Source organism: Pseudophryne corroboree, chromosome 6 (genome assembly GCF_028390025.1).
Source record: "Pseudophryne corroboree isolate aPseCor3 chromosome 6, aPseCor3.hap2, whole genome shotgun sequence".
NCBI classification, from domain to species: Eukaryota; Metazoa; Chordata; class Amphibia; order Anura; family Myobatrachidae; genus Pseudophryne; species Pseudophryne corroboree.
The window spans coordinates 727489010-727502678 of record NC_086449.1 but is presented as its reverse complement, the minus strand read 5'-3'; the positions used below and the strand labels follow the sequence as shown (position 1 = coordinate 727502678).

General features: G+C 44.5%; 1 protein-coding gene across 1 annotated transcript in view; it reads right to left on the bottom strand.

Annotated features, from left to right (window-relative positions):
• POLR3B (RNA polymerase III subunit B) overlaps positions 1 to 13669 on the bottom strand; it is a 345554-nt gene that overhangs the window by 241365 nt on the left and 90520 nt on the right. Inside the window, exons 10-12 of the mRNA XM_063928431.1 lie at positions 12265 to 12387; positions 9870 to 9989; positions 2227 to 2361 (exon numbers count right to left, since the gene is read on the bottom strand). Of these exons, the coding sequence (XP_063784501.1) occupies positions 2227 to 2361; positions 9870 to 9989; positions 12265 to 12387 (378 nt within the window). The remainder of the gene's footprint in view (positions 1 to 2226; positions 2362 to 9869; positions 9990 to 12264; positions 12388 to 13669) is intronic.

Genomic DNA, 13669 nt, shown 5'->3' with positions numbered 1-13669 from the left:
GGTTAACCCACGCTTCATCACATACATCATTTAATTCCTCTGATTCAGGAAAAACTACAGGTAGTTTTTTCACCCCCCACATAATACCCCTTTTTGTGGTACTTGCAGTATCAGAGATATGCAAAGCCTCCTTCATTGCCGTGATCATATAACGTGTGGCCCTACTTGAAAATACGTTTGTTTCATCACCGTCGACACTAGATTCAGTGTCTGGGTCTGTGTCGACCGACTGAGGTAAAGGGCGCTTTACAGCCCCTGACGGTGTCTGAGACGCCTGGGCAGGTACTAACTGGTTTGCCGGCCGTCTCATGTCGTCAACTGATTTTTGTAATGTGCTGACATTATCACGTAATTCCATAAACAAAGCCATCCATTCCGGTGTCGACTCCCTGGGGGGTGACATCACCATTATCGGCAATTGCTCTGCCTCCACACCAACATCGTCCTCATACATGTCGACACACACGTACCGACACACAGCAGACACACAGGGAATGCTCTTATCGAAGACAGGACCCCACTAGCCCTTTGGGGAGACAGAGGGAGAGTTTGCCAGCACACACCCAAGCGCTATAATATATATGGGAACAACCTTATATAAGTGTTGTTCCTTATAGCAGCTTAAATATATCAAAATATCGCCAAAAAATGCCCCCCCCTCTCTGTTTTACCCTGTTTCTGTAGTGCAGTGCAGGGGAGAGTCCTGGGAGCCTTCCTCACAGCGGAGCTGAGCAGGAAAATGGCGCTGTGTGCTGAGGAGAATAAGCCCCGCCCCCTATTTCGGCGGGCTTTTCTCCCGGAGTTTTAGATATCTGGCATGGGTTAAATACATACATATAGCCTCAATGGCTATATGTGATGTATTCTTTTGCCATAAAGGTATTAAATATTGCTGCCCAGGGTGCCCCCAGCAGCGCCCTGCACCCTCCGTGACCGCTTGGTGTGAAGTGTGTGACAACAATGGCGCACAGCTGCAGTGCTGTGCGCTACCTTCATGAAGACTGAAGAGCCTTCTGCCGCCTGTTTCCGGACCTTCAATCTTCAGCATCTGTAAGGGGGGTCGGCGGCGCGGCTCCGGGACGAACCCCAGGGTGAGACCTGTGTTCCGACTCCCTCTGGAGCTAATGGTGTCCAGTAGCCTAAGAATCCAATCCATCCTGCACGCAAGTGAGTTGAAATTCTCTCCCCTAAGTCCCTCGATGCAGTGAGCCTGTTGCCAGCAGGACTCACTGAAAATAAAAAACCTAAAAACTTTTTCTAAGCAGCTCTTTAGGAGAGCCACCTAGATTGCACCCTGCTCGGACGGGCACAAAAACCTAACTGAGGCTTGGAGGAGGGTCATAGGGGGAGGAGCCAGTACACACCACCTAATCCTAAAGCTTTATTTTTGTGCCCTGTCTCCTGCGGAGCCGCTATTCCCCATGGTCCTGACGGAGTCCCCAGCATCCACTTAGGACGTTAGAGAAATAAACATTGCAGGACCTTAATTGTAAGCGCCCAAGGATTTTTTTGTTTTTCATGCACCAGTTTAGTTGCCCATCTTTGTACTGTCTCAAATATATTTCTATTATTCTGGAAATATAGCCTTCAGAAGGATAGTGGTCTAGATGATCAAGAGGGAGATGTATCAAACGTTCTAAAGATTGGAGATATTTCTCATAGCACCCAATCAGCTTATATTGATCATTTTATATTGATCATTTTACGTACTTGATAAATGCTTGCTAGATGATTAGTTGCTATGGACAACCTCTCCATTCTTTACAGTGTTGGATACATCTCTCCCCAAGTCACAGGATCTCCTATTTATTCTTTTTTAAAGGCTACAAAGTGAGCAGTGTCACTTAGGATTAGTTTATACATTAGGTTTACTAGCCTTTCAAAAGGCCTAAATACATACTGGAACAAATGTAATAGCCTGTGATTAGTGGGAGCTGGCGCAATTCTGTCAAGACGGCCACTTGATTTAAAGAGGTTGAAAGTTAATATCAGGTTCGTTTTGCCTTTTAACTTTTGCCTTTAGTGACTATCCCACCAGAATCATGCCAGCTCCCACAAATGGCCGGTGGACAGAGTTTTTACATTCTGTAAAATAAGTGTTCCCTATTAAAGTACATATCAACATATGTACTAGTTGTACATACAACTATCCTGGATTTTGTGGGACAGCCCTGGGCTATTATATCCATTTGAGAAGTTAAAGTGAACTAGTAAATTACGGCCTACCTGTCCTGCCAGCTCCAATCTCTTGTTTCCATAGTAATCTCGATCATCTACTTTATGTTCTCCTTGAGCCAGGATCACCCTGCGGACCATCACAGCAGTGTAGATACATTTTGCTCTGAAATTGAACTCTTTAACCTATTACCACAACGAGAAGGAAAATAAAAAACGTTTTCTGCATTCCCAGCACTGCACAACTAACATTTGTATACTTCAAAGGTTTTACAAACATGAACAAAAACTCATAAACAATAGATATAATTTACATTAAAATAATTGTTATGGTAGACTTACCGTTGATAATGCTATTTCTCCTAAGGCCACAGGATCCACAGGATAACATTGGGATATGAGGTAGCAACAGCGGATTGGCACAAAACGATCAAAGCTTTCGGCCTCCCAACAGCGTCCCTATATCACCGCCTCCTGGCTCAGGCAAATCAGTTGTTTTTCCAAAGCTCAAGGCAGGAGCATCATAGAGAGCCCTAATCAGGCGAGAAGAACACACATACACACCCTTCCGTACGAGAAGGAAGAGGTTAGGGAATGAAAGGATCCTCAAATCAGGTGCGTCAGGGTGAGATCCCTGTGGATCCTGTGGACTTAGGAGAAATAGCGTTATCAACGGTAAGTCTACCATAACGATTATTTCTCCGGCAGGGTCCACAGGATAACATTGGGATGTCCCAAAGCAATTTAATGGTGGGGACGCTCCTGATTGGACAGGAGAATCCTTCGCCCAAATTCCGCGTCCTGAGAGACAAAGGTATTAAAGGCATAATGTCTAATGAATGTGTTAATGGAAAACCATGTGGCTGCCTTACATATCTGTTCTGCTCAAGCAACACGTTGTGCTGCCCATGATGGTCCTACCTTACGAGTAAAGTGAGCAGAGACATTAGCCGGAAAAGGGAGATCAGCTTGAGAATATGCTTCTGAAATTGTCATCCGAAGCCAATTCGCCAGTGTCTGCTTATCAGCATTCTCAGGCCATCCTCTCTTGTGAAATCCGTAGAGAACAAAGAGTGTCTGATTTTCTGATGGCACTGGTACGATCCACGTAGATCCTTAAGGCACAGACTACGTACAACGATGCATCTCCCGCAGAAAGGTCTGGCCCCTGGAAGGCCGGGACTACAATTTCTTCGTTAAGGTGGAATTTAGACACCAATTTAGGAAGATACCCAGATTTGGTTCCGGGAACCGCTCTATCTGGATAAAAAAAAAAAATCAGAAAAGGAGGGCGACATAAAGCCCCTAAATCTGAAACTCTTCTAGCTGAAGCAATAGCAAGTAGAAAGAGAACTTTAGCTGTCAACCATTTAAGATCCACTGGTTTTAGTGGTTCAAATGGAGCAACCTGAAGAATCTTTAGGACTAAACTTAAGTCCCAAGTCACTGTAGGAGGAAATTCAAAAGGGGGTTGAATGTACAGCATTCCCTGGAAAAAAAGTGCGCACATAATGTAGGTTAGCAATTTTCTTTTGGAACCATACAGTCAATGCTGACACCTGTCTGAAGGAATGCTAAGACTCTGGAAACTCTGAAAGACCTAGGGTCAAATTTCCGGTCACTGCACCATTGCATATAGGGCTTGCCATATTCGGTGATAAATGCGAGCTGAGGAAGGTTTTCTTGCTCTGAGCATTGTTTGAATGACCTGTTGTGAGAAGCCTCTTGCTTTCAGGATGGAAGTCTCAAGAGCCACACCGTCAAAGTCCAGTTGATCCAAGTGCTTGTGATAGCAAGGAACCTGAGACAGTAGATTTCAACATTGAGGAAGTAGGGATGGAGCATCCATTGACATCCTCTGCAGGTCTGTGTACCAATGTCTTTTGGGCCAAGCTTGAACTATTAGTATTACGGCGCCCCTTCCTTGTTTTGCCTTTCACATCACCCTGGGTAACAGGGTGATTGGTGGAAACACATAGGCTATACGAAAGTCTCATCTCACTGACAGGGCATCCACAAAGATCGCTTTGGGATCATTTGTTCTTGACCCGTATGCAGGAACTTTGTTGTTCTGACGTAATGCTATGAGATCTATCTCCGGTAACCTCCATTTGTCTACCCGAATTTGGAAGACCTCTGGGTGTAAAGCTCATTCTTTTGCATGGATGGCGTGTCAACTGAGAAAATCCGCTTCCCAGTTTAGGACTCCTATAATGAACACTGCGGACAAGGCTGGATGATGAAGTTCTGCCCTCTTTAACATGTGACTTATCTCCTTCTTTGCATTCTGGCTGTGAGCTCCTCCCTGATGGTTGAGGTTCACTACTGCCGTTGCATTGTCCGAGCAGATTTGGACTGGTTTCCCCTGAAAGATGTCCTTTGCCTGAATAAGTGCCATATATATGGCCCGAAGTTCCAATATATTTATTGGAAGGCAACTTTCTTCCTTGGTCCACTGCCCCTGGAAGCAACTCCTTCCCAACATCTCTCCCCAGCCCTGAAGACTGGCATCCGTTGTCAGAATTTTCCCATTCTGATATCCAAAAGGGTCTCCCTTTGTCCAGATGGGATGTCTGTAGCCACCAGGCTAATGACATCCTTACTTCCAGAGGAAGGACCATAGCCTGCGTTTTTATTGTCTGATGAAAACCATTCCATTTGGAAAGGATCAGACGTTGCAGAGGCCTCGAATGGAACTGAGCATATTCCACCATGTCGAATGTCGATACCATCAACCCCATCACATGCATTGCGGCGTGAATGGATACCCTTTGACTCTGTAGCAGCTCCTGAATCCCTGACTGAATTTTGGATATTTTGTTCAGAGGTAGAATTACTCTCTGAAGACCTGAATCCAGAACAGCCCCCCAAAATGAGTCATCCGTTGTGACGGAACCAGGGACGACTTTGCCCAATTTATGAGCCAACCGTGTCTCTGTAAACAAGCTATTGTCTGTTGCAGATGACACTGAAGTAATTCCTGAGACTGTGCCAGGATTAATAAGTCGTCGAGGTATGGAAAAATCCTTTTTCCCTACTGACTAAGATGCCATTATCACCATCATTTTGGTGAATACTCTGGGAGCAGAGGCCAGTCCAAATGGTAGAGCCTGAAACTGAATGTGATGCTGGAGGATAGCAAACCTGAGATAGCGCTGATGGAACAGTGCTATAGGAACATGTAGGTAAGCATCCTGTATATCCAGGGATATCATAAAAGCCTCCGGCTCCATGGCCAAAATAATGGAACGTAAACCGAGGCACCCAAATGTACTTGTTCAGCACTTTGAGATTGAGTATGGCTGGTACGACCCATTTGGCTTCTGGACTAGAAACAGGTTGAAATAAAAACCTTGTCCTCATTGCACAGGAGGAACTGGAATTATCACTCCTGACTGAAGCAACTTCTGAACTGCCTCTTGCAAAGCCCTGGCCTTTGTTTCCACTGAAGACGGCCTGGTACAAAAAAACCTTTAAGGAGGGTGTTGCATGAAAGCAAACGCATAACCGTGAGATGCCGCTTCTTGCACCCAGGCATCTGTGGCAGATTGCTGCCAGATCTGTGCAAACTGAAGAAGTCGGCCTCCCACCCTGAGGTCCCCCAGGTGGAGGCCTGCACCATCAGGCTGACGGCTTATCTTCTGATTTGGAAGCCAGTCCTCTGGTAGCCCAATGCTTTTTAGTCTTACCAGACTTGTCAGATTGAGACTGTTTGCCATATCCCTTTCCTTTTGCTTTTCCTCGAGTCCGAAAGGGCCGAAAAGCTGGAAATCTAGGCTTGGATTTGTGTGTGGAAGGAAACTTTACTTTCTTGGAATCTGCTTCTGACTCCAAAATACTGTTTTAATTCTTTACCAAATAGAATATCTCCAGTAAAAGATGGCAAAGACTCCAGAAACTTATGCCATCCAGGCTGAAGCCATGGCTGGTCTTATGTTTGCCCCAGACAAAGAGAAAATGGTTTTTAGAAAACCATCTAATTTTTTATCCGTGACATCATTTAATGATGTTGAAGGCAGAGGTAATGTACGTTTTTGCAGCAATCGAATGACATGCGTATCTACTTTGGGAACCACCTTCCTTTTTAAATAGTCCCCAGCCGGAAGAGGATAATGGGAATTCCATTTCTTTGGAATCCTAAACTTCTTATTGGGCGTAACCCAGGCCTCTTGTTTAATTTCTGTCAGCTGATCTGACCTAGGAAACTCAGTCCTAACTGTTTTGGGACGTTTAAACACAGGTGCCTTAGATTTTAACAAAGGCTCTGCTGCCTCCTCTGAGGTCAGAAAGGCTTTCATAGCACTAATTAGTTCAGGTATGTTCACTGAGCTGAGTCATTCCTCCTCGTCTCTGTATACAGACCTGGAGTGCGATGAATCCTCATCCTGCGACAAGTCCTCATCTTAAACATGTGTAGACAGCGCAGATGTTGTTTCAGGTCTATGTGATTTACTTATCACTGACCTTTCAGCCTGCTTTTGTTGAGAGGCTGCCAATTCCTGTTCTGGATGTAATAAACCCCAGGTGGAATGTTGTATGTAAGGGTTAATAGGGTAACTTACTTAACCCTAGTATAGGAGATGGCATTATCCACTCAGCTGTACTGGATAATGTCTGTGGAAAAGTAGCCCATGGGGGTTCAACTTGAACCTGTGCCTGCCTCAGATTATCTAAGAGGCTTTGGTGAAAGCTAAAACAATTTGCACATAGGGCCTAATTCAGAGTTGATCGCAGCAGCAATTTGTTATTTTGTTCACTGAAAGGGGGGGGGGGGCAGATATACCATGTGCAGAGAGAGTTAGATTTGGGTGGGGTGTGTTCAAACTCAAATCTAAATTGCAGTGTAAAAATAAAGCAGCCATTATTTACCCTGCACAGAAACAAAATAACCCACCCAAATCTATCTATCAAATGTTATATCCGCCACACCTGCAGTGCACATGGTTTTGCCCAATTGATAAAAAAAATTTGCTGCTGCGATCAACTCTGAATTACCCACACAATCCATTTTGAACCAGATCCTAAGAGGTTTGTAAGACAAACATGAAATGAGTGTCGGTGCTGCTGTGGAGAGTGTATCCTCCTCACCCTTGCCTTTCTTATACCACTTTCAGACAGAAAATGAAATTACCGGGTGAAGCAGTTCCACCCGGTAATTTCATGAAACACATAGGTCCTTTTTCTGTGTGAAAGGGTCAACCCGTGTTGTAATTCCTGGGACTTCGACACTGAAATTTACCACGGTCGGAGACACAGGAATTATGACACGGGTTGACCCTTTCACACAGACAAAATACCAGTGTTGATCTGCAAATTACCGGGTCGAAATTCTCAACCCGGTAATTTGCATGTCTGTGTGAAAGGGGGTGTCAGGCAGGTCCCGGCAAAACTACCGGCACTGAAATGCCGGATAATTGCCGGGACTTTCAGACATTTCTGTCTGAAAGGGGTATTAAGACATGATAAACAAATCACACACCTGTACAGTGTTACTACACAATTTGTGACTGCAATCACTTTAAATTTTGTTAAAGTGACATACTGTACAATCCGATCCCTCCCTGCTTTGCACCAGCATTGAGGATCGGAATACACAGAAGACTGACAGACTTATTAGTAAAGTCAGCAATCACACTAGCAATTAGTCACAGGTTATACATTAGTATAATAAGCAATATGAGCACATAATCAACTACAAATACATTTCAAGTATGTAGGAGAAACATATTACTGCATTTCCTTATATAGGAGTTTGAACGTATTCAGTCGCACAGTGAAAGAAACAGCATTAATAGTTTATAGACGCATATGCATAAGGGACTTATCCAACTATTCATACTCAAAGGTAGATAGAGACTTAGTGCTGTATCACCCGGCTCAGGAAAGTGGGATACAGGGAGACTTTACCCCGCTTCCAGGATCGATCAATATGTTAGTGAACGCTGAGTGGATCCAGACACTATTAGTGTACACAATCGCCCCATCATGAACCTACAGTGAACACAGACGCCCCGAAGTGAACACTGACGCATCAGCCACACAGCCGCCTATTCTGCGACTGGATCCTTTTAGATACAGTGTCTTAGACGGAAGGGGAACTCAGTTCATGACAGAAAACTCAGAGGAAACTGGTCATGAAGCGGGGGGAGGGGCGACTAAGGTAGTGTCTTACTCCCCACTGCTGACATCAACCCTAGGGATCGTGGCCTCATACTACCCTGGAACCTATGATCTCCGAGGTGGCAACCGCGTCAGCGACTGTTTGGTAGTCTCCATCCCGAAACAGTGCGGCTGCGTCTCGCGTTTCCCCTACTAAGCGGAACCGATGCCTTACCTTCTCCCTGCGCTCCGGCCACAGCCTGGTAACGTCTGCTGGACTTTCTAGAACATCCTACACAGACGCCCGCCGAAACAGCACTGTACACGTGGGTAAGCGTGGTCACGACCCGGCGGGGAGTTGTTGGAGCGACTCTTTCCAAAGTATATAAGATGCTTTTTCAGAAAGATCGCTCAAAAAACATAGTAAGTCTATAAAAATAAAATAAAAAAAAGCTTATGGCTGCTCAAAACCAGCAGCCCTATTGACCAGGGTCTGGCTCCTGCCGCACCAAACAAAAAATTGATTTGCCTGAGCCAGGGATATCGGGTCGGGCCCATTTCATGCTGGGAGGCCGAAAGCTTTGATCATTTGGTGCCAATCCGCTGTCGCTACCTCATATCCCAATGTTATCCTGTGGATGACCAGTGGACCCTGCCGGAGAAATAACTAAAACTGTTTTCACCTTAAGAAAAACTTTAAAGGTTCATACAGAACCTCATGCAATGTTCTACATGTTTTAATTTTCTTGCATCTCTGTGTTTCACCAAAGCATTTATATCATCCTGGATAAAGGGTCTACTATACTACCCGTGGATGTGAAACATCACTACTCTGTGGTTAGAGCTGCATCCACAGCACAAAGCTGAAACATGATATAGCCAAGGGCTATGAAAATAAAAATCACACCCTGCACACTAGTGAAAAACAAAGACATAAGACAGAAGGATAAAATAATATGTTTAATAAAACGCCTATAGCTTGTCCAGCCGTGACAAAGATCCCTAAGCAACCAGTGTCCTGTCTAAACCCAGAGGTGTAGCTAGGTACCATGGTGCCCGGAGCAAGGGCATGTATTGGCAACCCCTTCCCCTGTACTGAATTGGGGGCCTGGTCAACATGTGGTGGCAAGTTACATTTGAAAAGAAAAACAAATATTTAAAAATCCTAACTTGGTGACAGGGCTGGTTCAAGACCTTGTGGAGCTCAGGGCAAAGGTTTCCTTTGGGTGCCCCCCATGTTTAAAATAGGCTCAGTGCGTACTGAAGGCTTGCAACAACAATATAGGGGCATGGCAATACGGACGGTTTAATGGTTAGCATTACTGCCTCACAGCACTATAAAGAGGGTGGGCAGAGCTGTCAGTCTCTCCCGCTATCGCCTCTGGCCTGCCCTGTTCCCTACCTAGTCTCCGTGCCAGTGTGCACCCCCTCTGCTTCCCCTCCTCCTGCACTGTGGCTGCCAGTACAGTGGCCCACAGGAATGGGGGGTTGTGGGCGGTAGCGCGCCCTCTAACTTTTTTGGCACCCGGAGCTCGCGCTCCACCGGAGCCACCCTCGCTACACCCCTGCCTGAACCACTAAGAGAAGCCACTTACCGGTACATGAGTAAGGATGGTTGAAGCAAGCAGCTCACGGGCTTCATCCACTCTGGACTTTTTAGGACCGCCTCCCCACATCCTCTGTCTCCTCACTTTATTACCAATATACTTTAAAGCCTGTAACAAAAAGATAATAAAACATAAACAGTGAAAACCCACCTGCTGTCTAGCAGATGAAATGCGCCTGACAGAAGTTTTTTTTACATCGCTTTCCCCCCCGCCTAGCTCAATTATAATACTAGATAGTCACTGCTAAAGCAAACATGTCAGGGACATCTGGTTTGGCAGCTTTCACAATGACCTGTCAGCACCACTAAACAGAGAGATGTCAGAAGTCTGACATTCAGCATCATCTGCCCGCTTTCTGTAAACTTGCCCACACACAGGAGGAGGATGCATCGCAGATCAGCCAAAGCACTTTGCTATCTCTCCTAGCAGTTTTAAAAACATGACCACAATAGAGGCTCTGACCCCAGTCAACCTTGCAAATAAACCACCCCCTCTTTTACAAAGCTACATTTGTTTTTCTTTTGTTTTAAATATACAAGATACTGATTGGCAAATCTCCCTACCCACTAACCTTGCCTGAGGCACCTGCTGTTTGAGAGATGCTTACATGTTACTGTGTACTAATGCTAATAATTTAAATTAGCATAAAACTATACACCGGCTTTATATTTAATTATGAGTTGCCCTTATATACTAAGTAATCAGGAAACCAAACAAACTGGTTCCTCTGCAGGCTCCGTAAGCCAGGAGAGGGCATCAGGGGAGCCATGTATCCAACTAGGACACTACTAAATTGAGCACAGTGGGGAAATGCATCAAGCCTTTTAAAGAGTTGAGAAGTGAAGTAAAGGAGTTGCTGTGGCAACCAATCAACTTCTAGCTAGCGCTTATCATGCACATTTTATAAAATGTTAACTGAAACCTGATTAGTTGCTACGGGCAACATCTCCACTAACCATTCTTTAGAAGGTTAGCTACATCTCCTCTAATCTCCATAGAGGAGCCACCAGCTACGGTACCAGTGAATACGTTCACATTGATTATTTTTATACAGTCACTAACAGGTTACATTTCCCTTATTATAAATAAAAGACTTAATTGCGCTAGAATGGGGATTTAAAAGCAGCTCTATTAAAATTATATACTGTAAAAATAGGAATAAAGAGCGCTTGTTAGAAATGTGTATGCGCAAAACCTGTGGAAAAAATTAATGGTTAGTGTGATGTTTACAGCCCTTTTTGGACTTTTTAAGGACCGGGTTCAAAAATGAGCAAAAAAGGATTTTTTGATTCCTATCTAACCCTATCTAAATACCTGTCAAGCCGTTATGATGTTTGGAGAGCTTCCACGTCCGTGTGCAGTGGGATCCCTCTGTGGTGTCCGCTCTCCACTGTTAAGATGTATTAGCGGCTGCTGGCTCAGATTAGCGGCTAGCGGTTATAATTTTCTAAGGACCTAACGCTGTGCATTGAATTGTAATATCCAGCGTGATACAGACGGGGGAACCAGCCGGCTCCTAACCGCTAATCATAGCCGCCAGCCGCTAATCACAGTGATTAACCGTCAGCCGAAACTACAGCCTAATAGTGGAGCGGGCACCGCACCTTCCATCTCAGTGTGAGTGCCGTGAAAAACGTGACCTAGACGGGGAATCAGCCGCCTGTCAGCCGCTAATTATAGCCGCCAGCCGCTAATCTGAGCCAGCAGCCGCTAATACATCTTAACAGTGGAGAGCGGACACCACAGAGGGATCCCACTGCACACGGATGTGGAAGCTCTCCAAACATCATAACGGCTTGACAGGTATTTAGATAGGGTTAGATAGGAATCAAAAAATCCTTTTTTGCTCATTTTTGAACCCGGTCCTTAAAAAGTCCAAAAAGGGCTGTAAACATCACACTAACCATTAATTTTTTCCACAGGTTTTGCGCACACACATATTTCTAACAAGCGCTCTTTATTCCTATTTTTACATTTCCCTTATGCGATTAGCTGCTGCTGCCCGATTCCTGCGCTGTGCTAATGCAGCATAGAGGAGGACTTGGCTTGTTCCACTAACTGAAACCACCTGTACCATTCTGGATCTAGCCCGTTAACCAGGTCACTTCAAAAGAGAAAAGAAATCTTAACAGTATAAAGTTTATTTTGTGCTAAGCGCGGCATAAAAGCATTGTAATTGAGGTTCGCTCTGCCTAGAGTTATGCATTGTGTTACGAGCAGCTTAACTTCAGTATAAACATTCTTAAAAAATATGTATGTATTTATTGCTTTGAGGGGGTTTTCTAAGAGACAAAAGAACGTGATCATCCCAGGTTCTGGTATTTATAATGATCAAAAAAAAAAAAGAAAAGAAAATTCACACACACAACTAAACACTCCACACCTGCATCTGGGTGAAAATCTGTGCCTTTTGGCACTCTTCCAAACTTGGACCAAAAGCTGCCACCACGTGCTCCTCCGTTCCGATCATTTGAACGATTTCTTGGTCGCATTCCACGCCCATCGCCTACAGAAGTAAAAGGACACATATGATCAGCTTAGTGTTCCCATTTGCCTATGCCGATTTGCCATCGTTTGCAGAATTACTTTCAGGCGGTGACCTGACACATGGGTAAAACCTGAGCCATCTGGCAACGTGCGGTGTACAATAGGCCAACCTGAATGAGTCATTAAATAAGTGATTTGATATGAATTTTAGTGTTGGAGGTTAAATACAATGGCAGGCAGGAACAAAGTTTGGTAGTAAAATAAAAAATAAAGAGAACGGTAATGACTTTCTGTAACTCACAGCAATCTGGAGGACATCTTTACTCAATTTGTATGGGAATTTTGTTGCTGTAAAGTTCATTTCAAGTGGACTAGGGTACTCGACATATGTCTAGAGACACCTTTTTTTTTTTTACATGTTAGATTATTTTACGTGGTGCATTGTAGGCATAAAACACAGCAAGTGGCCAACGTGCTTGGCTGATTTCAACAAGTGTTACAACGTGAGGGGTCATGTTTTCTGTGGAGACCCCCACAACCTCCCACCCTGAAAAACTGCAAGTGTTCTAAGTTAACCTACTCAACACTGTAAGGCGTACCACGTAAAGTATACAAACTTTCCACAACTTAAAGTATGAATAAAAAGTATTTACATATGTTTAGTATGACTGGCATGTCTCACCATTTAAAGAGACAATAACACTGGAAAACTAAACAAGAAGCAAATAAATAAAAATAGGATTTTAATTACCTACCGGTAAATCCTTTTCTCGTAGGCCGTAGAGGATACTGGGAATAGATTTTGTACCATGGGGTATAGACGGGTCCACTAGGAGCCATGGGCACTATAGAACTTTGATTGTGTGTGTTTACTCCTCCCTCTATGACCCTCCTACCAGACTCAGTCTAGGAAACTGTGTCCGAGGAGACAGACATACTTTGAGAGAAGGACATAGAAAAGGAAAGCGGTGAGAATTCGAACCAGCACAACCAGAACAAGAGGAAAGCCATGCTAACCAAACTTGCAAACAGGGACAGCAACAGCTGAACCAAACATTATGTAACCAAGTAACAGCACAGTAAGAACGAAGCACCGGGTGGGCGCCCAGTATTCCCTACGGACTACGAGAAAAGGATTTACCGGTAGTTAATTAAAATCCTATTTTCTTTTAAGTCCTAGGCCTTAAAAGAAAATAGGATTTTAATTACCTACCGGTAAATCCTTTTCTCGTAGTCCGTAGGGGATACTGGGCGCCCACCCGGTGCTTCGTTCTTCCTGTGCTGTTACTAGGGGATACTGG